The sequence below is a fragment of the Acanthochromis polyacanthus genome, chromosome 6 (assembly GCF_021347895.1).
Source record: "Acanthochromis polyacanthus isolate Apoly-LR-REF ecotype Palm Island chromosome 6, KAUST_Apoly_ChrSc, whole genome shotgun sequence".
Classification (NCBI taxonomy): domain Eukaryota; kingdom Metazoa; phylum Chordata; class Actinopteri; family Pomacentridae; genus Acanthochromis; species Acanthochromis polyacanthus.
In genome coordinates, this window is record NC_067118.1 from 28,576,115 (window position 1) to 28,601,154 (window position 25,040).

General features: G+C 41.5%; 1 protein-coding gene across 3 annotated transcripts; it reads right to left on the reverse strand.

Annotated features, from left to right (window-relative positions):
- Window positions 1-525: 525 nt before the first annotated feature.
- frmd4bb (FERM domain containing 4Bb) lies at window positions 526-25,040 on the reverse strand. Of its 3 annotated transcripts, XM_022204094.2 has the most exons (24): window positions 24,828-25,039; window positions 15,792-15,857; window positions 15,101-15,195; window positions 14,886-14,978; window positions 14,435-14,519; window positions 14,024-14,080; window positions 13,904-13,926; window positions 12,518-12,601; window positions 12,147-12,212; window positions 11,775-11,832; window positions 11,601-11,687; window positions 10,013-10,089; window positions 9,702-9,840; window positions 9,456-9,597; window positions 9,082-9,215; window positions 8,755-8,871; window positions 7,591-7,819; window positions 7,446-7,499; window positions 7,167-7,314; window positions 6,763-6,930; window positions 5,760-6,544; window positions 3,822-3,960; window positions 3,389-3,508; window positions 526-1,413 (listed from the first exon to the last, which is right to left on the reverse strand). In XM_022204094.2, the coding sequence occupies exons 2-23, from the start codon at window positions 15,855-15,857 to the stop codon at window positions 3,391-3,393; spliced, it is 2,964 nt and encodes a 987-aa protein (XP_022059786.1). In that variant the 5' UTR covers window positions 24,828-25,039; the 3' UTR covers window positions 526-1,413; window positions 3,389-3,390. The 3 variants fall into 3 exon arrangements, with proteins under 3 accessions (XP_022059786.1, XP_022059787.1, XP_022059788.1); XM_022204095.2 differs by lacking the exon at window positions 3,389-3,508 and having other exon boundaries at window positions 24,828-25,040; XM_022204096.2 differs by lacking the exon at window positions 6,763-6,930.

Sequence of the window (25,040 nt, forward strand, 5' to 3'; positions counted from 1 at the left end):
TGATTGATTACTACCAGGACATGTTAGCTTAGCATAAAGACTGGCAACAAAAGGAAGCAGTTAGCCTGGCTCTGATTAAAGGGGGCAAAATCCAATTATTAGTATCTCTAAAGCTCAATAATTTAAATTTTCTATCTTACAAAGTGTAAAAAATGGGGTTAAACATTTTCATTTTATTTCCTGACACTGCAAATGTGATAACATACTTGGTCAGAGGAAACAAATTGGATGTAACTAATTGATTAGTGAACTTCAGATGCGCTGAAGGACAGATTTTGTTACTTTTGGACAGTTTCATTTGTCCTGGTCTTAGCACTAAGTGACGCTAAACACCTGTAGCTTAATAGTCAATAGACAGATATGAGAGTATTTTTAATCTCATCATGCCTTCAGCAAATGACAAATCTTGAATTTCCCAAAATGTGGAACTATTCCTTTAAGGCTTACTTACCGACTTAATAACGGAACCTGAACCGGTTGTTTACCGACTACAGACGCCTCTCAAAAAAAGTGACAACAGCCGTCTATGTGTCACACTTATATTTATTCACCTCCTCGTTCCCAGTGGAAAATATTTTTATGACATCTAACAACATATAACTACACACTGACTGTACAAATATGTGAGAAAACAAACAACAGGATGTGGATATGGTTGTTATGGCAGTGGTCTTCTGTTAATCTTAAAAAAAGACTGAAATTGTTATCAAAAGAATTTTTCTCACCATGCATTTTAAAAACACATTACTGCACCAACAAAGACAAATGGTTCTATAAACAATATGGACATAATACATTCTGATTCAAAGTTGAAAGGAATGAAGAAATGGGAATTCATCAAATACACAGTCTGCTCTAAAGATGATCAAACCAGCTCTTGTCATGTCACAGTTGTGAACATTCAGATGTTATATTTAATACTATTTTTCACCATATTTTACTGAGATGAAAGTGGTGATGTTTTTTATTCTATAACCTACTGTTTTGTATAAGGCAGTAACTAGTTCCTGTTAAAATACATGGATGTGGATTCAGTAAAAACATGTTGCCTCTTTTTTTTTCTTTAATACACAATCGGGTTTGAATCCAGTGTGTGTGGTTTGTGCAACATCTTAAAGTTTCTTGACACATTCTCATCTGCCTGTACAATTCATCCAATCCAAGGCACATGGGAAAGTCATTCAAGAGTGTCATCACTGTGTTACTTTAACATGAGGACAGCGTACACCTCGCTGCCAAAACCTAAAGGACAGAATATCTCCAAAGACGGTGATATGGCAGCAAAATAGTCTGTGTACAGCCCGTGTTTCAACTTCCTTCCCTTCATGTGCTGCTGGCCATGGCTTTGTTTGTGCCAAAGTTTGGTTTGGTCCTCTTCAGTGGATGCTCATGTAGCCTCCGTCCAGGTGAAATCTGTACAGGCAATGACACAAGAGTACGTCAAGTCAGCTGTAGTTCTGCTACTTGAGGACAAGAAACATATGACGTGAAATTTGAGGGATGAAAATGGAAATGCAATACACCAAAAGATCCACAATATGTTGTGAAGATGTAACACTGCTTTATGGAGTAAAGCAACTTAACTTTACAGATGGCAATGTTGGCTGTTTGATCTGCTACTCTGGCCTAGATAGAAATATCTCAACTATTGAATGGATTGTCAATACTATTGGTTTATTCTCCTGTGAAAAGAAGACCTACCAACTTTGGTAGGCTTTGAATTTTTTCATCCAGTACTGAATTTGACGCTAAATTTCTACTATGTCAACTAACTGGACGCATCAGCAGGAAATCTGGCAAACACACTTATGTTCTTATTTTGTTACTCTGGTGATCATCTGTTGCCAGCACCAGGTCACAGTGGACATTAATGGCATTCAGCTGTGAGCAGAGTGTAACCAAATGAATAACCTTCTTTCACCCTTCCTTTTGAGACATGCTGCAGAACTTATGGTGGCTACTAAATACACAAAACTGCAAAAAGGCACTCTTTAAAGACAGTGTTTGGTCTATGCATACTAGACTACTGCAGACAAACTTCATGAAAGAGGACCTGTTCTCTAGACGTGAAGTGCTCAGTCTAACGCAGTAAAAAGACATGATTACACTGGGGCTGGCCCGAATAGTGGTTTTTGGCCTCCGAATATTCGGGCCCTATTAAAGACGAATATCCGAATATTATATATAACGTCCGACGGCGGGGCAGCAGAGGTGCGGTAGTGGTGGCAGCAGCGGCTTGTGACACAGACGGCCCGAAAATTCGGATCCTTTTTCATTTTTAGAAAGTTATGGCCAACATTTCCTGATGACAGATTGAACCCAGTAAACCGACCTTCGTTGCCTTCGTTTTGTCTTCAGCAGAGGTCTTCGGCATCTTGTCTTGTGTTTATGCAACAAAGTGAAGCGGCGACGTCAGAGTCGGCAGCCACCCGGCCATTCTGGTGGTGTTTACAAACACGAATGGAGGAGCCGAAATGAGCCGAAGAACACGGCGGGACAAGCCGAAGTGGGCCGAAGGCGTAGGGAAGAGACGAGCTCCGAATATTGTCGTCTGGGGGAAGGAGGGAGTGATCACATAGACATATGTGTATATGTTATAGACATATGTGTATATGTTTATGTGATCACATGATGAGATGAGCCGATAAGTGCCGATGTGGGCCGAAGGCGGAGGGAAGACAGTAACGCCGCATATTCTTTCTGCCTGGTAACGTCTGACAAGGGGGTGGTGGGGTGAATATTAGGATACCAAATTAATATCCGGATAGTGCTGTAGCTAACGAATATCCGGATATTCGGGATATTCGGGTACAGCCCTAGATTACACATTCATGAAAACATAATCATGACTATTAAATTCCATTCCTGCCACCAGATAACCCCAAATACTCCACACTGGACCTTGTAATTTGTCCAAAACATTGTAGCATAGCCATATTCCTGCAGAACTAATGGCATACCTATCAGTCTTAGCTGTACCATGTGTTGGGTAAAAATCCAGCTGAATTTAGGTGGTAAAAATGCTGAACCTCAGCATGTCAACACTGTCACTGGAGCATGTTGGCACGCTGATGTTGTCACTTCAAAGCTCAAAGCATCGTTGTGTTCACTTCAGCTTCACAGAGCCATTAACATGACTGTAAATTCCCACTCTTCCTGAAGTCATGTTACTTTTCCAATCATGTGATAAACTTTTAAAGACTGATGTAACTTTGAGCAAATACAACCATGGTGTGCCTAAAGAAAAAAAAACAGCAAACCACGACATGAGGAGATGAAGGATTTGATTAAATGAGCTGAACAGGAGTCAAACACGAATGAAGATAGGATGTCAGAATGGAGATGGCTGGAAACACGACACAAAGCGGCCCGCTGTATTCAGTCTCACCCTTAAGTGCTAGAATGGTTGTCTGATGGTTCATCTGTATGAGTGACCTCAGCACCAGCCACATCTACAGACTCAGATTTTTTAGGCATTGTGTCAGACTCTTTGTTGTCTGGAGAGATTCTGCACACATGTGCATTAATCATGAGAAATAAAGAAGGGAAGAAAGACAGAGAGAAGAATCTTGTGAGTACATTCTGATGAGCTGAATAGTTTTAGATCACACTGAAAGGATGCAATCTAAAGGTAAAAACTCTTTCTTAAAAGAATGCAGAAAAATACGTGCTTCATCCAGAGGTGAAGCGGTAGAGAGATATCCAGCTTGCATTTTAGTTAAATTCCATGAATTATTCAACTGAGCAACCACAGTGATTGCGACTGACTGACTTCCACGTGCATCCACGGCTTCAGTGTGGAGATTTAGGGGCTTGCTCACCTGCTGTGTGTGGGACTGCGGTTGTACAGAGATGCTGGAGCTCCAGGATGAGGGTACTGAGGTGTGTCGGCTGTATCAAACTCTGTCAGGCCGACTGCCAGCTGATTGCGCCAGTTCCCTGCACTCTCTGCAGAGGACACTGGATGCAAGAGAAGAAGAAAAAAGATCTCTCAGCTCATGTGTCAGTGGAACTCAGTGGTAACTGTTGTTGTTAGAAACACTGCTGAGTTCAGCTTTGCGTCACCACCGTAAAACAAACAGTTACCTCTCACATGATTATGTGTAATGTGCTTTTACAGTAGTGGTACCAATACACACATACAAATGGGAAAACAGTTTGATTATTATGGACTTTTGACAATAGATAACATTTTTTAAATAATATATCTGGTAATTTAAATCAGTATCTTACAATTTTAATATCAATTTTAAAATCATTCAAAGTTGGCATCAGTGCATTAGAAATATTACTATTTCATTAAAAAAAAAAAGCATTTTCAAAACCTTTTCTTCAGTTGTGACTTGATTTTTAATCCAAACAGTAAAGGCAGTCAGAAATTACATATGCCTTTGCTAAATTTGCAAGAATACGAACGAAAAGTAAATGTCTGTCACGGCCACCTCCCTGGTCCCTGCATCAGCCCCCACCTGACCTCCTTCTCTTCTCCCTGTCCCTCCTTTTCCTGTTTCCTCCCTATTCTGCCTCTTCGTTCTCCCTCTCTCTCTCTCCTGTTCTGTCGTGCTCCACTGTGGTGCCCTCTGCAGCAGCTGCAGCTAATCAGCCCCCTGTGCAATCAGCTCGTCAGTATAACGCCGGGCAGCTGTGGCACAGCACACCTAACATCTCCGCCTCTGCAATAAGAACAGGCTTCACTCTCCGCTTGCTGCCAGATTGTAGCTTCAGCTCAGACAGTGAGCTGAAGCTACAAACTTGCCCAGGATTACCCTGACACCCCAAACCCCCACCCCTGGATTCTCCCCAGCCTTGTCTTCCTACCACCTCTCGGACTCTCCCCGGCCTGCCTTTAGATTCCACCAAGCCTCATTCAGGGGACCAGCTCCCCCCGGACACTCTGCAGACCCCCAGACCTCCATAGCCACTCTCTGCCGCCACCCACACCACCGGTGCTGTGCTCCCGACAACTGTCTCCGGCAGTCTGCCTCCTCCCCTTTCCTCCAGCCCCATTTGTGAGTCTTAGTTTATTCCTGGCTTCTGTTTCATCATCATTCTCCCCTTTGGTTTAGTTCTTCATTTCCCCCTTAGTTCTTCCTGTTTGATATAATTTGTTTAAATAAATCCTAGTTTTCCACCCAGTCCTGCTGCAAGTCTGTGTGTTCTCAGCTTGGGTCCACCACTGCCCCAGTGACAATGCCCATCAGTTAAATTTGTTCACATTGATGTTATTCATGTTATTTTTACAAAAACACATTTATATTTCTTGGGTAGGTGAGGAACAAAGGAAAATAAGCCTTTGTGCAGCATCAAGTCTTTGGAGGTTTTAAAGATACCTTTACAACTGTGTTAAATGTTGATAAGTTACTTTCTTTTTTAAAAAATATCTTCAAATATTTATCTTTTAGAAAACGAAGTTGCTTTGGTCTGTGAATTGAATTACCCTGCAATAATGGGGAAGTAACTAATAAATTAGAAAAAAAAAACTAGGCCTACTCCTTCCCAAACATTTCTCTTAAACAAATAAAATTGTTGTGAGTTGCATAGCAGGTCAGTGAAGACAATCCCACAGAAATAAAACTGCTTTCCAGAAACCCCCTACATTAAAGACAGCAAATAAACAGCTAACATCTAGTTATATCATGAATGTAATTACCAGCATAGTATTTCTAACCCTAAAGCAGAAAAGATCTAAACTGATTCTATTAAATAACCGCTCCCTTCCCATGCTAATAAATTCGACTTCTCAACAAAAATATTCACACCTGAGGAGAAAGAGGTGGTTCGGCTTGAGTGGCTGAAGGCTGCTGGCATGGTTTGGTAGCCCAGACTGAGCTGAGAGCCGTTATCGAAGTCGTATCCAGCCAGCATCCCTCTTCCTCCGTCCCTGTGGCCTCGGCTCCGATGGTACCAGCCTCTCAGGTGCTCTGCCACCAGGGCCTTCTGCATGTTCTTGGCCAACAGCTCAGTTCTGGGTCCCTCTCTGGTCCTCGGCGGCCTCACTGTGGCGTAAGGATTCTGAGAAAGGCTATCTGCCCCATCGCTGCTGTAATGCCTGAACCTGTCGTGAGCATGGTATCCATTCATTTGGTAGGATGGGTTGACGTTGTAGTGGCCTTCGACGTCGTTCTCGTACACGTAGGCACCGTTAGCGTAAGGCTCCATGTCCGGGCAGGGGTAGCCGGAGACATAGTAGGCACTGGGTGCATAGTGTGTTGGGGTCTCACATGAGTAACTACAACCAGAATGGTGCTGGACCAGGTTGGGCATGCTGCCAGTATTACCATACACTTCCACTTTCCTGTGAAGGCGATGCATGGTTGAGGTACGGGAGTCCAGTGTACTGTAGTGGGAGTTGGCTGCCCCGCAGTAGTCCAGGCTAGACTGGCTGGTGTAGGAGGAGCAATCCTCTAACACCTCTGTGCTGTTGCTGCGATGGGCTGGTGACAAGATAAAGACAGGCTTCTCTGAGTCTGTGTCTTTTCTTATTCGGGGCTGAGACTCCAGACTTCCACTGCGATGCCTGAAGCAATGAGGAGAGCCCTCCAACCTGGGGAAAGGACAAAACTTTGAAACTGTCTCTAAGAAGAACAAAATCAGAGATAATATTACTGGATTGATTTAGCAGTAAAAAAAAAAAAGATTAGGGTTTCATATAAGAGGTTTGGTTGAAGGTTAGACTTGTGGAGAGAAGCAGGGATTTGGTTAGAAGAAATTATTGTTGGTGAGAAGGATAGATACTGGGCTGCAGGGGAGCAAAGATCACACCTGAGCTGGCTGCTGCTGTAGGCATTGCGGGTCATAACCGGGGTGGGAGGCATGCTGCGTGGATCTCTAGGAGGTCTGGGAAGGGTTTTATAGGGACTACTGTGGGTGGAGGACACCTCTCTTGGATTCTGGTAGTAATGGGAAGCCTCCTGGCCATCAAAAGCTAATCTAAAAAGGGTACGGTATTAGGAGAGGATCAAAAAAAAAAAGAGGAAAAGGGGATGAGATGTGCAGAAAGGAATGAGGCTGCAAACATGACACGACAAATACCGCGGGCTCTGCCAATGCATGATATCACTTCAAGTCATCTTTTCATCAAATAAAAAAGTTGTGAAACCAGTTACATTTCACACAAGACTGTACAAAGTACAAACAGTTGGGGGGCAGATTATGTGTTTCCCCACCTGCTGTGGTTCTTGTTGTGGTGATTTTCCCGCGGAGATGCCTGTCGCTCCACATCATATTCTGCTCCCAGCGATCGCATCGGACTCAGCTGAGGGGAACCTTGGACCGACCGTGACCGAGGCCTTTGGCCCGCACTGTCTGAATCATCTGCGCACAAATACAGAGACAAAACTGACTCTGTTGCTTTAATTTAAAATCATCAAAATAAAGAACCTGTCACCCATGTCATAGCGAGTCTAATGATTTTAACGCAACAGACTGTCTGTTGTCTGACTCACCATCATCCAGTGGGAGACTAGACAGAGAGCTACAGTCTGAGCGGATGAGTTCGTCTGGAGGAAGAGGAAAAAAATGTCCATCTTTACCGCACATATAGCTAAGTGATTAATGCAGCGACATACTGTGGGTCAACTTGCTCCATACCAGCAATGATCACCGAGGCCCGCTGTGTGGGCTTCTTTCCCTTCTTGATTCTGTACTGGTTCATCTCGTCCTCTATCTGCTGGAGTTTGTGCATCGCATCCAAACAGTTTCTCCTCCTCTTCTTTTTTACTGTTTTGCACAGTTCTGGCTCATTTGCGAGCTTCTTAGCCGCCTCCACAATCTTTTGCTGAAGGGCAAATCTGCTCTCCAGGTTTCGCAGAAAGGGATCCTGCACAAATTACAGAAAGCAGCATGTTCACAGAGATAGCAGTGAGTAACAAGTATTCAGGTTTTCAGTGAGTACATGTCAGTAAGTCACATTATTCTCTTTTTTTTTTTTGTCTGCATTTATTCTCATTGTTTAACTCCATGAAAGGGGTCACATTATAAGTCACATTATTCTCACATGACTGTGCTAATTATGAACAAAAAACACATACTGAAGAACTTTAATTAGCTCTGATATGAGGTGGTGTTTATTAAAATCATTGAACTGCAGATGTAATACTGTCATATCCTGCAAATGGCTAATCAAGTGCACTTTCTTAAGTGCAATGCTGGAAATCGTCTATATTTTTCTGTGATAAACAAATCGCATTTAAAGCCCAAAACCAACAATGTGATAGTACTCTCTCTATTCTTATGCCTGTCAATGATGCCTGTTTATAAAAAACTATATTCTTTCATTCTAAATTTTATAAAGCATCTGTAAGAGGTTTTTATCGCCAATCTTACTGGAAGAATGACAATAGTGCATTTATATTTGCTGCAGATTTGTTATTCACAGAAGTATTTGTGAGCAGCAGAACACTGCATGAGAGATCACCTCAATATAAATAGTAGTGCTTAAGTTTATTATAATAAAGAAGCTTGCAACACACTGCATTATGTTGCTCAGTGATGCATGTTTCAACAACATTGGAGCTCTATGAAAAAGATAATTATGATCAGGCTTTGGCCACATCAGCAATACCTGTTGCAAGCATCGGTTAACTGTTGGGTGTGATCTTTTTGTAGATATGTTAATGGTAAAATAAAAAATACCTCCAGACACATGCTCAATAAGGGATATATGAACTTCAACATACTGCTTATGCTACAGACAAACAGAGATGATATGAATTGATTCTGCATTAAATTAATGTGCTCCGGTTAAATACAGACCTCATTGTAGGGGAAAAGGTCGTCTAACTTGAAAGCAGTGCCAACTCTCCGTCTGACCTGTGGCGGTCTTTCACCTGAAGAGAGGGGATACTCTTTGGGCAGCTTGCCAGTAAGCTCCTAAAAGCCCAAAACAACAAATTCTCTTAACACTCAGATGAACTGATGGTAGCAGCAGCAACAATCAATCCATCTGCTGCACAGCAGCACAGTTTAATAAAGAAAGTCCAGCCAAGTGAATGTGGCTGATGAGAAAACAAGACTTATATGTGCACTGGTGCAAAATATTGCACCAGTGTAGAAGAACTGCAACACGAAAAGATTCCTCACCGCCTCTCTCAGACAAATCTTCTTCAGTTCTTTTGTTTTCTTGGCCAGAATATCTTGGATCTCCTGTTCTTTCTTTCTCAGCTCCGACAGTTTTTCTTTCTTCTGTTCCTCGCTCATTTCAGAGTCTGCAGAACCTGTAAACACACATTTCTGACTGTTTTTGCCAACACAGTGTACCATGCCCTCTTAAAAATCACATCCATATCATGCTACTGTTTATGTTATCATCGTGAGCTGACTTGTCAACACGTCATTTCTACATTTGAACTCTTCTATGCACTTCTAGACCTTCTAAGCACAAATAGGATGCAAAACAATAACTTTTGCTATAAAAAGAGACAAATGCTTTATGAGCTGAAAGAATTATAACCAACCTGTAGACACCAGGCTCCCGTTGCTGGCTGTTATGAAATTATTCTTCAGGCCTACATCTCCCAGTCTGTTTATTTTCGCTCCTCCGTGCTCTGTGAGGTCCATGGCAATTTCCTCTAAACTTCTGGCTGTTCCTAGTTTAACCTGAAAGAATGAAGAAGATAATGCCAAACAAAGATTGGAGGATTTCATAACTTAATATCAGGTTAAAATAAAAACAAGAAAACAGACTCCGAACTGACACTTACTTTGCTTTGCTTTCTGTCCAAGTAGAACTGGTGCTGACTGATGGCCATGACCCAAATGGTCTTGATCAAAGAATGACTCGCATACCACGTGTGGATGAGTAGTCCTGTTTGTCCAAATGTGCGTTTGGTTACCGCTCTCCTGGACAAACCATAAAAAATGTGAGTCTGAGTTACAGTTTTTATCACAGCTACAATAAAAGCCACAAATGATGTTAAAATTGATCAATTGGAATGTATTACAGTGTCGATGTGTACAAACACTCATTTTAAAAATTTCACCACGTGCCTCGATACAAAGCTTTGCTGCTCACCTGTGTGGATCGTTAACTTCGACGGCAAATTTTTTCTCCCGGAAGTACAAGTTTTCCAGCTGCTTCCACTGGTAAAGCTGGAGGCAAAAACAAAAGCAAAAACGTCTGATTTGGGAAAACAAATATTGAAATGTGTAATTCACAGCTATAAGACAGTTATAGAATTGCTGAAATAATGGCTTTAAAATTTGACCATTTGCATTTTAATTCCTGGCGAACATTCGTGCATTATTGTACAATCATTTGGAACACTACAACCATGACCATCATGACTGACATCAAATAATCTATTATATTTACAAAAAGATGTTAGCGCAGGTGCTTTGGCGAGCCTGCTCAGACCGCATTCATTAACACGGCAGACTGTAACATGAACTGTCATTACAGTCTGGGCGGCGTGGCATGCCAAGTCTGCAATAATGCAGGTGTTGGAGAGAGAAGAATGCCAAAAGGGGACATTACACAAAGACTCATCGCAGTCTACAACACTTTCCATTGCTCATCACCATCCATCCCACTATTACCCAGGTGCTCGCTGACAACAGCTGGCTATGAACAATCTGTGCGGGTCACTGACTCACTGTTTGTCTGGACAACATCCAGATGAAATACAAACTCGAACAGACAGCACACTGAAAATAATATACCATGCAGATGCTTTGGGGAGTAGTTTCTATCACATTCAGTGAGAAGAAAGGCGAGGCAAACATCCACTCACTTCACAAAAACATTTCAAAAACGGATTAATCTTTAGCTCAGCATACAAAAATAGCAACATCCTAAAAACACAAAGATCTAAAGCTACCTTAGTATTCTTTCCAAAGTTAACCAGACAAAGAAGTGTAGTATCACGTCTTACCAGCACAATGGATGTTCACGCGACCATTTTGTTAAAGCTTCCCTGGCTTTGCTGTCAACACAAGCACATACTTTGTTCTGTCTCCTGTCAGCTCCTGACTTGTCTCCTCAGGTATTCTCAGAACATAACGCCCAGATCCAGCCCCCTTTTCCCTTTGACATCACCAGCTCACTCCCTCTTCTCCTTTACAAAACACATCATGCAGCTGACTTGCTTGCACAATTTTGGAACACATCAGCCAGAGATGGATTGCACCATGTCGAGCGATTACCGGGAGAGACTGCGCAAGTAAAATGAGCTGTTCTGAACCTTAACTTTCCTTTATAGCTGAATGTCTGCACCCAATTGTACTGCACTCATGACATAGCTGGCAGATCACTCATATGGGTGTTTCTCCTGTCAACTCTAAAGCTAAAACAACACCAATGAAACAAAAAAAGCAAGTTCATACTGTACATGTGATTCTCCAGGACTTGTTCGCCTGATTAAAGTGAACTGACAGATTTCTCTAAACTGAGGTTTTGCTCCGATCCTTCAGGTCTGGCCTCGCAGCTGAAGCCCAACCTTTGCAGGGGTGAAATAGACAATGCATGAAGTGAAGCCGGTGAATCACCACACTATGTGCAACAGCAGTAATCCTTACCCATGCCGTGCGCTATCGTGTTCACAATCAGATTAGAGGAGCAGAGAAACAGCAGCATCCATCTCAGAGCTGCAGGGAACGTTTACCTTTCGAGGTTTTAATTTATCCTGCAGGTCGTACTGGCCGATGCCCTTGTAGCTGATTCCAAGCCACCACGGGATTCCTTGTTTATCCTGTGAGGCAACGACACAGCTTTAATGGCTGACTAGATTCCAGGTGCAATAAGTGTCACTTCCGATTATTCACAGAAGAAGACCTACCTTCACTTCATAATAATGCACGCCATACGTTGGCAGCGTTTCCACTAACGTCAAATACCTGGAACGAAAAGTTTTATTAAAACCACAGACTGCTTTTTAACATCTGCGTGTGGTTTACCCTGGAAATGTGAGAAGACAAAAGCGGGGAATTGGATCGTTGTCCAGTGAATCAGTGTGATCTCACTGCAACTGAGGAGGAGCTATTGATTTCTATCAGATGATGAGAAAAGGCGTGCCAGAGAGGGGAAAGGGGTAGTGGAGTGCTAATGGAGGTGAGAGGAAGATTAATGAACTTAAAGTTAATAACATTCATTGTCTACCTCCTGGCATTGAACAAATTGCAGCAAGCACACATTTCTACTCGATACTTACTGCACAATGGCCTGTCCTCGAGAAACACCTTTCAGCTGCTTGTAATATTCAATTACTCGATCCTCACTGCAATGTTACATAAGGAAGACATGAGGAAGTACATTAGCATGTGAAAGTATGGTGGGAAAGCAATCTACAAATTTGTATGTCTCTTTATACATTCTACTTTAATGAAATATGTGTAAAACTTTTGAAATGACTGACAACCTATTACAGCATTTTGTCAGCTTGCTGCCTCTATACATGCTGCTGCATGAAAAATTTCACATGAATTTAACATGAAAACAGAGAACGCTTTCTAAGTCAGGTCTACATGCCTAAACAAAATCTCTATAAGCAAGAACTGCTGTAATCATTTCCTGTAAGCATACCAGTATCCAAGAGATGGGTGTTCCTTGAGTACTTTGGTGGGGAGAGTTGGTAGTTTCTTCAAATCAGCTCGAGTGTTTTCATCACTGGAACAGAAAAGACAAATAGGTCTGACAGTTCTGGAAAATGCAGTCGGCACTCTTGACATGAAATACGCAGTGATTTATAGGTGCTGGTGTCAATAATTCAAGTCTCCCTAACATCTCTTACAATCCTCTAAGACACCAATGAACAATTGACAATTCAAGTCTGGCGTATACCGAACAATATACAATAGTATAGTATAGTATAGTATAGTATAGCATAGCATAGCATAGTACAGTATATTATAGTATAGTACAGTATAATATAGGATAGGATAGGATAGGATGGTATCGACTAGTATAGTATAGCTGCAAATAGTGCAGTAGCAAATAGTATCGTATTGTATAGTATTGTATAGCATAGCATAGCATAGCATAGCATAGCATAGTAGCAAATAGTATCTAGTGTAGTATTCTAGAGTAGAGCTCATTGTATACATCACAGTATTATTTTAAATATAATGAAAACTTTTATTTTTAATAGTATACGTAAGTTCTGCAGTTAATACTGAGGTACTTGTACTTTACCTGTAAAACAGCATTTTGCATTGTGTAACTTTAGTTTAAATCAAGGATCTGAATGCTTCTCCCCCCATTATCATGCTACATTTTATTCCCCAATATGTGGATCTCAAAACAGCTTCAAAACTCCCTCCATTTCTGCCACAAAAAAAAAAAAGATCCGTTGGGAGGATGATTGCTTTTTTTAACTTCACCTACAAGCAGTCAAACTTCAAAATATTAAGTCAACAAAATACTGGAACAAGGCTATAAAATATTCAGCAAGTGTATGCTTTCAAATGATTCTGAAATTCCTCCAAGTTAAATCCCCCTTAAATCCTAGAGATAATACTGAGGATATAACCTCAGTGTCCTCAGTGGGAGCTCTGGCTTAGGCAGCAACTGTGATAGAGATTTTACTGAAGAGAACAATGGTGTCTATATTCTCCAAAATCATCTTAGCTCATCAGGTGGCCGAGCCAGGCGGAAACATGCACAGAGACTTGTAGTATTACCTCTGAATACACCGGGTCTAACACCAAAAGACAGCTAGCAGTGTGTGTCTGCGCTGTAAAGGTGTCTCTTCCCTGCAATCCGTGGCTTCTATCAGCACTGTGAGATTCATTAGTTGCCTGGTGCAAGCTTCACAACACACTGTGGTGAGCCTCACATAACACCGCTATTGATTTTTGTTGTCTGCACTGGAGAAACAAGTGACCTATTGAATATCTTCGCTAAAAGCTCACTATTAACTCATACTGCTGTTGTGAAATACTTCTTTCCCAGCTGATAATTTGCTCTTACCTTGTGTAGTCTCCCTTAGCCTCCTGGTAATAATAATGGAAAAACAAACAAACAAACCTCTTATTAGATGACTGGTTTTAGATGCAGCAATTTATGCAAGAGACTATTAAAAGCACTAACCTGCAAAGCATTTGCAGCTAATTTGAAGACGTTCTCACTTTCCACTTCAATAACCCCCTGAGAAACATAAAAGATAAACAGGATGAAAAAATAAATAGGGCACAGAAAATGTGGTCCGCGGAGAGAACGCTTTAAGATCCAAACATAGAATCTCTCAGCGCTGCCCTACTATAACCTCTGCTTATTCTCAAATTGAACCCTTGTGTTTTTCTACTTTCTTGCGCTGTCTGCTTTGCATTCCTGCCAGCAGAGTAAGAAAACTGTGCCCTGCAGCCACTGTCTGCTGAGCTGAGGTGCTGCAAGGGTCTAGAGACAGTGAATCATCAGGGAGCTGCTGGGAAAGAGAAAACAACCACAGCACGATCATTTCTCATTGTTTCAAACCCCAGAAATACAATAGAAAATACTTACATTGTAGACAGCAGATTTTGCATTCAGGTAGAATAACTCCACTGTTATGATGTCCTTGAGCTGCGTTATGTTTTCTACATAAAACCTGTGAAGGATAAAAGCAAATGCATTCACAAAATATTAGGGACTAAGCTTGTTTGTTATCGCTGCTGATAGTAACGATATACGAAATCCTCAGTTTGCACTTTTTCTCAGCTGAGTTTGTGCTTTTATAAGCAGATCTGAATAAGAAACGAGAGCAAAAGTCACTAAAAATGCTAAATAGACAGTCAAAGGTTTCTAGTCCACCAGCTGGGGCATTAATATGTTTTCAAAATCATCAGAACTGGGTCATTTTATCAAAGAAATCCCCTGGACATTTTGTTGGCAGCTTAAGTGTCATACTGGACGTCAACCAAGTAGTGCTCCCTGCTGGAGAATTTGTGTTTTGCATGAAAGGAGGGTTTATTACCTGACCAGGAAGTTCAGAGCGATGGCCCCGGCCTTCTTCGAAAAGTCGTGCTCCAGAACTCTGCGGTCCATCTGCAACCACTTACACTGACCGCTGCGAAAGCAAACAAACCGAAGCATCAGAAAGCTGCGTTTTGTGCACATCTGCAAAAACACATCTGAAAATACTCATACCACAGGGAAAAGAAGGACAAATAAATGCAACAATTTACATACTTGTCATCAAAAAATGAGAGTCCAAAGAACTCCTTCTCTTTGAGGTTGAAATGGGAGGACACCAAGTCGAGGAGCTCGTACGACAGCAGCTTCGGCTGTGTGGGGAAGATTCAGGTTTAAACTGTAACATTTTTAAGTAATAAACATCTTCACTAAAATAATTCACACAGTCTGCTGAGGGAATGTGTCAAAGTTTAAATTATTTTTTCTGTTGCTTCCTTCCCTTCCAGGAGTGAGACTGAAAGGTCACGGAGAGAACAATGTGTCACTGGAGTGAGAATGTTGCTGAAGGACATTCTGACAGCACAGCAGGTCATTCCGCTAATGGCTGGTTCTTCCACTCATTAAATGTGCAATAACTGATATTTTTCCCACTTGGCGGCGGCGGAGGCAACTTGTGATCACACCTCTGACATGTCGTCACCTCTTAAGGTGAACATATTCACAGCAGCTCTCTTTAACTCTGGTTTCAGTCTCCACAGATTCAGGAGAGAAATATCTGATTGCTCAGGTGTTAAAACGCTTCAGTGTGTTCATAAGCTCGTTAAAAAGAGGAACTGCACAGAGTGTGCACGGCTACCAGTAACCCCTTTTACATTACTCATGCTTAGCACAGATCGCACACTCCTTGGATCTGTTGTTATTATGAAATATATTAATTATTGCAGCTTTAAGTCAGGAGCTTTCATACCTGAACCAGCAGCTCGAGCTTCCTGTTATCCAGCAACTGCACTTGGCACAGTCGGCCCTCAGTCATCTGCAGGAAGAAAGAAAAGACGCGGTTCAAGGCTCGTGTCACAGACTGCAAGTTCTTCACAATCACGAGGGACAATGACATCATGGTCTTTTGTATGAATGACGCTTTAACCACAGTGACACATACATAAAGCAGTAGGTCTGATAACACTTTAATTAATAGCAAAATAAAGAGCTGACAGAACAGAAAGTTACAGTATTTGTTATCAGTGGTAAACGCAGTGATCCTTTTCAAGAAAAAAGCACTGACGTTGTTAATGACAATAAAACCATTGTCTCAAGGATTTGTTGCCATAGTTACCCAAGGAGGGATTTTAAGTTCTTTCATTTTGAACCTTTCTCCTTTAACTTTAAGCCTCCAAGCTTTCCCAGCGATGCATTTTTCAGACAGCTTTTGTTTATACCTTTTTATTTCAGATAATTATTCAGAAGATCTGTCATATTTTTCCCCACTGCACTCATTGGTTAGCTCATAACTCTGCAGATTAAGATGTTACATGCAAAATATTAAAAATATGATGCATCGCTAAGGATTAAATTAGTATAAAGTCATTAAAATTCAAATCGCCTCTACCTAATTTAATTTTCCCAACTCTTCAGCAAAAGAATAAACATTTAGGCATCAAGTTTCAAGCATAAAACTAAACCACAACTCCATGGAAGAGCCAGACTAAACTAATCTATTAAATTGTGTCTGATACTCGCACAAGATCACGGCAAGATCATTTTTACCACTTCGCCCTTCAAACAGCGTTTCTTGTCAGGATAAAGTCAGACCGACCTCCTGGGAAACACTGAAACTACTGTACACTCGATAAATCAAATAGCCAGTGAAAATGACAGATTGAGGTCAACCGGTTTTACTATAAAACATACTCACAAACCGAGAAAAAAAAAAGTTCACTAAACAGATCCAACGGCCTCCTCGTTTGACAGAATGAGGCTGATCACAACTTCTAACACTTGAACCAAGCAGCTGCTGTACCTGGTAACGCTCTCCAGGGAGAGTGCAGGTGTGGATGCATCCCTGACCAGAGCTCATCCTCTAATAAGTGTCTCGATCCGGACCGTGAAATTGTCAGCTCTGACTGAGCAGCAGCAAACTGATTGGGACTAAGCGACAACTTTTTCCGTCCTGGCTACTTGACCGAGCAGCGAGGCCTTCGGTGGGAGCAGTGACGGCTTATACGGTGTGAAATCAGCAGCTGACTTAATGAGAGCAGCCTGAGCCGGACTCCTGAGCACAGCTGAGGGTTTACCCCTGGTTAATATGAACAATATGGGTCCGAGAAACAGAAGAAGTGGTTAAGCGTGTCGAAACTATCTGCTAATACTGTTAAATTTACTTTCACCCTACGTCACTTCGCCAAAGTGTTGGCTCGATGGATTTGAATCTAAATATCAGGTTTCTCTTGCATCCTGTGCATTTTACCTGAGTGATGTTAATTTGATAATACAGGAAGGAGAAATTCCCCCTAAAACGACTCAAAGAGGGCTCTACCTTACGCTCTCTACTTCTCATTAATTCTTTTCCCACACTGCACTAATAAATGATTAAACAAACTGCCCCTCTTCCTGAATGAGGGAGGGGGGCACACCCAGTCACTCCTTTAAATTACACCATCTGTACTTTGCAAATTGCAGCATGTCTTTAATAACGCCACAGCTGTAAATTATCATTCACCATCTAAATTAAAAGTGCACATTCAATAAATCTAATTAATCAGGAGTGTCCTCCCAATATCAAGTTATTATTGCATTGATTATAGCCTGATTTACTTATGTGTCTGCAATACGGCCGACATGACTCCAGCTGGCATGTACAGTAGGCACCGACCACTAGATGGTGCAGGGATTATTACTTTTCTCCGTGAAGAAGTTCATTTACAGAAAATGGCTTCTTTAAGAAAAACACGCACCACTGAGGAAATTTTCAAAAGCAGAAACTAGCTCAGCAGACAAGAGTCCAGATCAGTTGGGATGACTTGTACTTACGCAACCGAGACGAAGAGAGCAGTGGAAAGAGCTGTGATTTTTAGGAATCGACACCATTAATCATCTGAGAGCTATAATCATTACGAGAACTGCTATTTATAGCTGCCTGTGTGGCCCAGAAGCCCAGACAAACCCTGCAGCTTCTCAGCCTGAGACTCTCTCAAACACAACTCAGACAACAGTGATTCCAGATCAGGACACAAAATAATCACATGTGCACGATAAAAAGGAAATCATTTAAACCTTCACTTGAGGTCTCCTGATTTATGCATCAGTCAGTGTGTTGGTGTAGCTCATTATGACCCAGCAGACAGCACCAACCAAACGCAACCTATTCAGCCTCAATAAAAGGCTAGCCATGGACCCTGTGGGGTTAAGACAAGCACTGAAACTTCATGTAAAAAAAAGACACAGAGGAAAGAGATGAAAGAGCTGTCAGTCTTTTTGTTTGTCTCTCCAGAGACTGGACAGGCTGAGTGTTGCGCCGCAGGGTGCAGGTTTGGCTCCAGTCTGGGAGCCTGAGGTTGGCATATAGACAGCTTGTTATACGTGTATGTGCTACAGTGAAATATCCCCAGTGGGGGCTTGGAGGAGGTGCAGATGTGGCCTCCCTCTTATGCACAGCTACAGCTGTTAACAAGCACGTTCGCTGTGATAAAACATAACCTGGCTACATGAAGACAAGTAAATCTTTCTAATGATGAGCAGACGTCTGAATGAACACTGGCCACTGTCGTAACAATGTGCAATACTCGTTTTCAATGTGAAAAATGTCAAGCTTGAAAGTTGGACAATAGGCTAACAGCAGAATTTCTCAGCCTCCTGAGTAAACTGGCTGTCAGTATTTAATACGCCACACTGGTTAAATGTCATGTCCAGACTGCAGCCCATCTTATCTTAGTTTCCCGTTTTCATGCATTATTGATGAAGGCTGGTATCACACACAAGTCAGTGTCGGCTCGCTGCTTAAACGTTCTTTTAAAGACACCCGCTGCAATTATCCATCATGCTTTATACATTTGTCCAAACTGTTTTACTTCATTTTGAAATAAAAATTCAAAAATATTAACACATAATGATGAAATTAACAATCTCTTATCTACTGCCTGGATTCACAGACAGAGACAAATACATGAAGCCCAGACGGATGAAAACAAAAATCTGTCTGTGAATTCAAGTGGCCAGCAACAGAATAACAGGATGTTACATTTAATACAATGTGGTGCTGGAGGGAAACACACTTAGTTCTGTGTTTTGAGTACATGAGATCTTACAGTTCCTCTTTGCTGTTATGACAATGTTCAATCAGCAGATCTCTTTCTGTAGCTGCAGCTGATCTTTGTCACCAAACCGCAGCTGGTAGCACCACAGAGACCTTCGAGGCTAAAGAGGGACCCTACTGATTTCACACATGAAGTCTCTTTACAGTCCCTGAAGTGTATGAAAAAAAGAAAAGTTGTATGAAGCCTTGGGCTCTAGCGAGAGAGAGAGAGAGAGAGAGCCGTGTGAAGTCTGAAACATTTCCTCAACTTTTACCTCCAAATAAAAAATATCTGGGGTTGTGGAGCTAGCAGACTGCTGTAGTTTATTTCTCCTCTCTGCTTGAGGCAAATCTCTGCTGCTATTGCACCTGAAACTCAAACTGAACCATCAGCAGTTGCATTATGTAAGCGTCTGAATGTTATCAGGAAGAATAATGCAATAAAGAGTCTGGTTCTGCTGCATCAGTTTTATTCTTCTCTTCCGTCTCTGACAAAGTTATAGGAGCGCTTCACGCTTCTAAATCTGCGAACTACTCCTTAAAATAGAGTGATTAAAATGCATAAAGACAAAGAAATTTGAAGTGAGTGATGTGACCACCAGTTTGGATCTTATTATGGGAAGATGAGCTTAACTCTTAGAATGTTTAACTAGTATCTGTTCACTCCACACTACACAGAGGAGTCCTGGTTCCAGAGGCGGTGGGCTGAGGGATACAGTTCAGGATTATCTCCTCATCTCATAGCTCATCATGACTCATGTTGTCATCGGTCAAAAGGCATCAGTCTCACAATGAGATCCCGTCTGGCTGTCTGTGATATCCGGGGACTTCATGAACACAATGAGGCTCAGGATATTATGGAAAAATTAAAACCTGAGAGAAATAGTAATGCTGTTCCTCTCTGATACAACAAGGACAGACTGAATCACAAGGGAGAGACTCATGTGAATGATGTCATCATGCAGCACCAATTCTTATTTCAACCCTGAAAAGGACACAGAGGCAGCAGGACGGTGTGACAGATTTCTTGTGGCTGTCCTACAACTAAGCGCATGGGCCACACTATTTTATTAGCTTCCATTGGTCAAATCCAGTTCCATCATTCTCTGCACTGTGGTAATGCTGGTTGCAGAAAAGCCAAACAAGCACACATATTACACACAGGCGAGGAGTTTTCATGTAAGTCAAAGTTTCTTGCCTTTTATATTTTCTGCAGAGCTCACAGCACTTGAATCTCACAGATTCAGCCGCTGTTGTGAGGGCCGACCTTGAGCGATTGTGAGTATGCATTAAAAGAAGAAAGAAAGCTACGTAATCAAAGAAAGGGCCAGTGTTTGCATTTCAATATTGCTGTTTGGATAAAATATGACTTAAGCATTGCTCAGAGTGCTTGAAGTCCAACGAGGCTGTTGCAGGATTGATTTAGAGAAATTGAAAATGTTTCAAAGGCTCACTACAATGACTGAAATTAAGAGGTTTTGCACAAAGCTTAAGAGTCTACAGTCATGTTAGAAGCTCTTTGAGGCTAAACTAACCCGGCACAGGGGTTCTTTCACCCAATTATTGACACAAGCAAATTAAAATGCTCATAACAATCTCAGATTAGCATGTTAGCATTTAATAAATAGTACTAATCAACTGCAGAGGCTGATAGAAAAGTTAAATGCCATAACATTTGCAGGCATTTGGCATTCAAACTGATGATGACAAAAGCTGTTCTCCAGATCTTGAGAGAAAGTAAGTCATCCAAAGGCCAACATGAATGTGTTGCCAGCAGTGTTGCCGTCACTAGAGCAGCACAGCTACAATGGCTAACAGTATTTAGCTAAATTTCAGTTTTGACCAACTGTTAAATAAATTTGCATCATATCCACACTTAAGGACACTGTTTATGGGCTTGAATCTGTTCTATTTCTCACTCTCTCTAGTCTGTTATTGATGGGGGTAAAGTATTTAAACCACAATGAGACCACCAGCAGCTCAGTAAACTTTTGCACCCGGTTATACTGTAAAAAAAAAAAAATCTGCAAAAAAACAACAACAAAAAAACACATAACACATAAACATCTGGCAGCAAGGATGCCAGAAAAATGAGCAAAAAAATGTAAAAATTGTGAAATTAAAGGCAGACATGTAGCTTTGTGGCTGATTTGAATATAGTAAAATAGTGTCGTTTTATGGTCACATGTCATAAACAGAGCAAGATTACAATTTGCTTTGTTGTTTTGGCCTGTATTGTTTAGAACTCAAAAGAAAATATTTTATGTATTTTTTGTCATTTCACCAGATATAATCAATAATTTAACAAAACAGGAAAAATTAGCCTTTTTTCAGTCCTTAAAGGGGAACTTCGTTTTTTTTCAACCTGGGGTCTGTTTCCATATGTCATTTCATACATGTGAGTGATGGAGAAATGAATTTTCGACATAGCTCCAGTATTTAGCCAGGCAGGCAGCTTAGCAGCTCAGCTAGCAGCTCGGCTAGCGAAAAGTATGGGGCAGCTGGCCCCCCCACGTCGAAGTCCGCCCTAACGGGCTTTTTGCCTCACACTGACCGGCTCGGATAGTCTCAATGAGTGTCCCACAACATACTAGAGATGAGAAATGAACGAAAACCTCCACATTACCTGGCGATCGCTCTTGGTCTTTTGGCGCGAGCTCTCGCGCGATTTCGGAACGAGATTTGGTTTCTAGCGTCCTGAGATTTGGATACAGACCACAACAAAGAGCGATCGCCAGGTAATGTGGAGGTTTTCGTTCACTTCTCATCTCTAGTATGTTGTGGGACACTAATTGAGACTATCTGATCCGGTCAGTGTGGGGCAAAAAGCACGTTAGGGTGGACTTTGACGTGGGGGGGCCAGCTGCCCCATACTTTTCGCTAGCCGAGCTGCTAACTGAGCTGCTAGCTGAGCTGCTAAGCTGCCTGCCTGGCTAAATACTGGAGCTATGACGAAAATTCATTTCTCCATCACTCACATGTATGAAATGACATATGGAAACAGACCCCAGGTTGAAAAAAAACGAAGTTCCCCTTTAATATACATTTTTCCTTTCAAATAACAGCAAATAGCAGTAAAATAATGTAGTTTTTTACTCATTAAAATCAAATAAAAAATTGTCAAGTTATCTGGTCAAATGTTGTAGACTATTTTTTTCTTTTTTACTCATTTAAATAAGGTAAAAAAAATGTCTAATTTTCTAGTGAAATGTTGTAAAAGAATGAACTGATTGATGTGGACACTATTTACAGTTTGGGTTAGATTTTTTTAGTGTTAGTTTGTAATTTAATGCCTTTTTTGTGTGATTTTACAAGACACTGTCTGCTAAAATAAGAGCATATAGTTTATTTGAATTTATTTTATTTATTTTGTACAGTTTACAATACGTGCAATAAAAGCTGTCAATCATCAAACACACCCATGGAGGTTATCAGAAGCAAAATAGCTTAGACAAGGTTTGATTAAAGTTTCTATTTTTGCTTTCCAACTGGAAACAGTCATGTGTATGTGCTCATCCACTATATTTCTTGGTGATGCAACTGTTATATTTTAACATATCTGGTGTAGAAATGAAGCCTTTGACCTGATAATGACGCCAGAGGATTTTACACCAAAAATACTAAAAGCCTGCATTTAATAAGAATCCAACTAGTACCCGTTGAGATGCTTTGTAAGTACTGAATACACTGAATGATCCATTATTACCATCCTGATATCTTATTTTTAGTTTTTGTTTCTATGTTATTTATACTCTAATTAACTGCATTGCAGTTTATTAGAATTTCGGTCTGTCAAATTGAGTGAAAAGATTATCGGAAACAAAAAAAACCTCTCCACCTTTACCTATCGCAGTTTGAGACACTCAGGTTACAGATATCTTAAAAATCCCCCAACCGTCTAAATGCAGCAATTCAGTGCAGCGTTTAAATGCAGTAAAAGCACACAGCCGACTGTTTGACAACACAAAGACAGCTCCATAAGCCGTGAGTGTTTGCAGTTTTGAAAGCTTTGCCACATTTGCCCTTATCTGAAGGGATTTTAAAGCTGTCCTTATTGACCATCACCAACTGCAGAGTTTCAGTGCAAAGTGCTGCAGTGACTTTCTGCAGAGCTCAGGAACGTGGCACTGAGGCACGGATGTGAATGGGTGGAGAAAATGGGACATGACCAAATTACATGATCTGGACCAGGAGCATCTGCAACCCAGTGAAGATTATCATATTACTGCAACAGTAACCGAGATGTAATGAAGTTGTTTCTATAGTCTTTACCTCAGCTAGAAGCATGTCAAGAATTAGATGAAACTGTAAAAGTTGATTTGTTAACCCATCTGTACTGATTTCCAGGACAACTGCGCATGAATGAGACAAAGGTTTTGCGCCCAAATCCTCACCTCCTGATCTGTTTTATGTCAGTGATGCTGCTCTGCTATATAATCTTTCACCCTTTAATATATATATATATATATATATATATATATATATATATAATGTATCAGATTCAGTCCATCTGTGTTAATACAAGATCTCTTGCCCATCCAAAAATAGATCTCTCCCTCTCTGTCTTTAGCACGTTTCTCAGAAAGTCTCAGGATAATTTAATTCCTAAATAGCAGGTTTCCAAGTGAGAAGTGAGACATTTCTGAGCAGCAACAATCACGTAGAGGAGCATCTCGGACTCGTTAGACTCTCACTGACCAACAAGAGCTGGTTGAAACCTCAAACATGACTTCCGACCCTTTGCCCTTTTAAACAGCATGTCAGAAATGTTTGAAATTCAACTGCGGTGATAAATGGGAAGGGACATCCTCTCTGAGTTTCACGCTGGCCATGTGTGTCACGCAGACATGAACCACCACAACAACAATTCCTGTTTACACTGACTGATGCTTTAAATACACCCACACATGTGCCTCTTCCTTCAACTCTGATAACATCAGCATGTCGGTGTCAACCTTCTCATCCTCTCTTTTTTGTTTCTCATACAGTAAGAATAGAGACCTACCAGAGCAATAAATCTAAAAGAAGAAGAAGAAGAAGGTAACTGGGAGGTGTCAAGGGTGATATCTTGGCCTTCCTGCACTAAAACTGAAGCAACTGGTAGAGAGGAAACCAGGCTAAAAATGCTTGGAATGGTTCAAAACCCCCAAAAAGAGAACAAGTTAAATATGCATGGACACCACAAAAACCCTCCACTAATAAAGAAATGCCTTAGACAGGGATGATTCACAGTGCAGCAAAGGGTAAAATGATGATTCATCCAGCATTTTTAATATTCACCAAGTCTCACTTCCTAAATCTGTGTATTATACCGTATGATTCATTCAATCCAGTGTAGCCTAGAAATGATTTTTTTAAAACTTAAACATGCATTGAAGACTTGCTTTATCCACTACAATCCCCTCACAGCACCTCATAGTGAGTGCACAGCCCAGCAGGGCCAGTTTGCACAGAGCAGAGAGAACAATGAATGTGCTACTGTAGGCTACTGTAACTGGGTGGTTTCCACCTGAACCCACTCTGACTGCACAGATGTGTCAAACCGAAACCACACAGCTCCCCGTTTTGTGTAGAAACAGGGCAGAGCCAAACCCATGCCGGTGTCATTTCCATTGATGCTCGGATCCCATGCACGCATGACTCGGTCTACTTTGTCTGCTCGCAGGCTCAGAGAGGCGGCTTCAGTGTGCTCCATCACACCACATATCTCCCTACCTTTGCGCTCCTTAGATCCCGCTGTAGGTACTGAGAAGGTGCAGCTTCAGCCGCATATTGAGCCCCGTTCAGCTCTCTCCGTTCAGCCGCTCCTGCCGGGGAGGGGAGCCGCCGTGCAGCCGCCGTCCGTGTTCATCCTCGGTACTACTGTAGCGCACACACCCGCCGCGTATTGAGCCACACTCACCACGCCTTCACCCGCCGGCTATTATG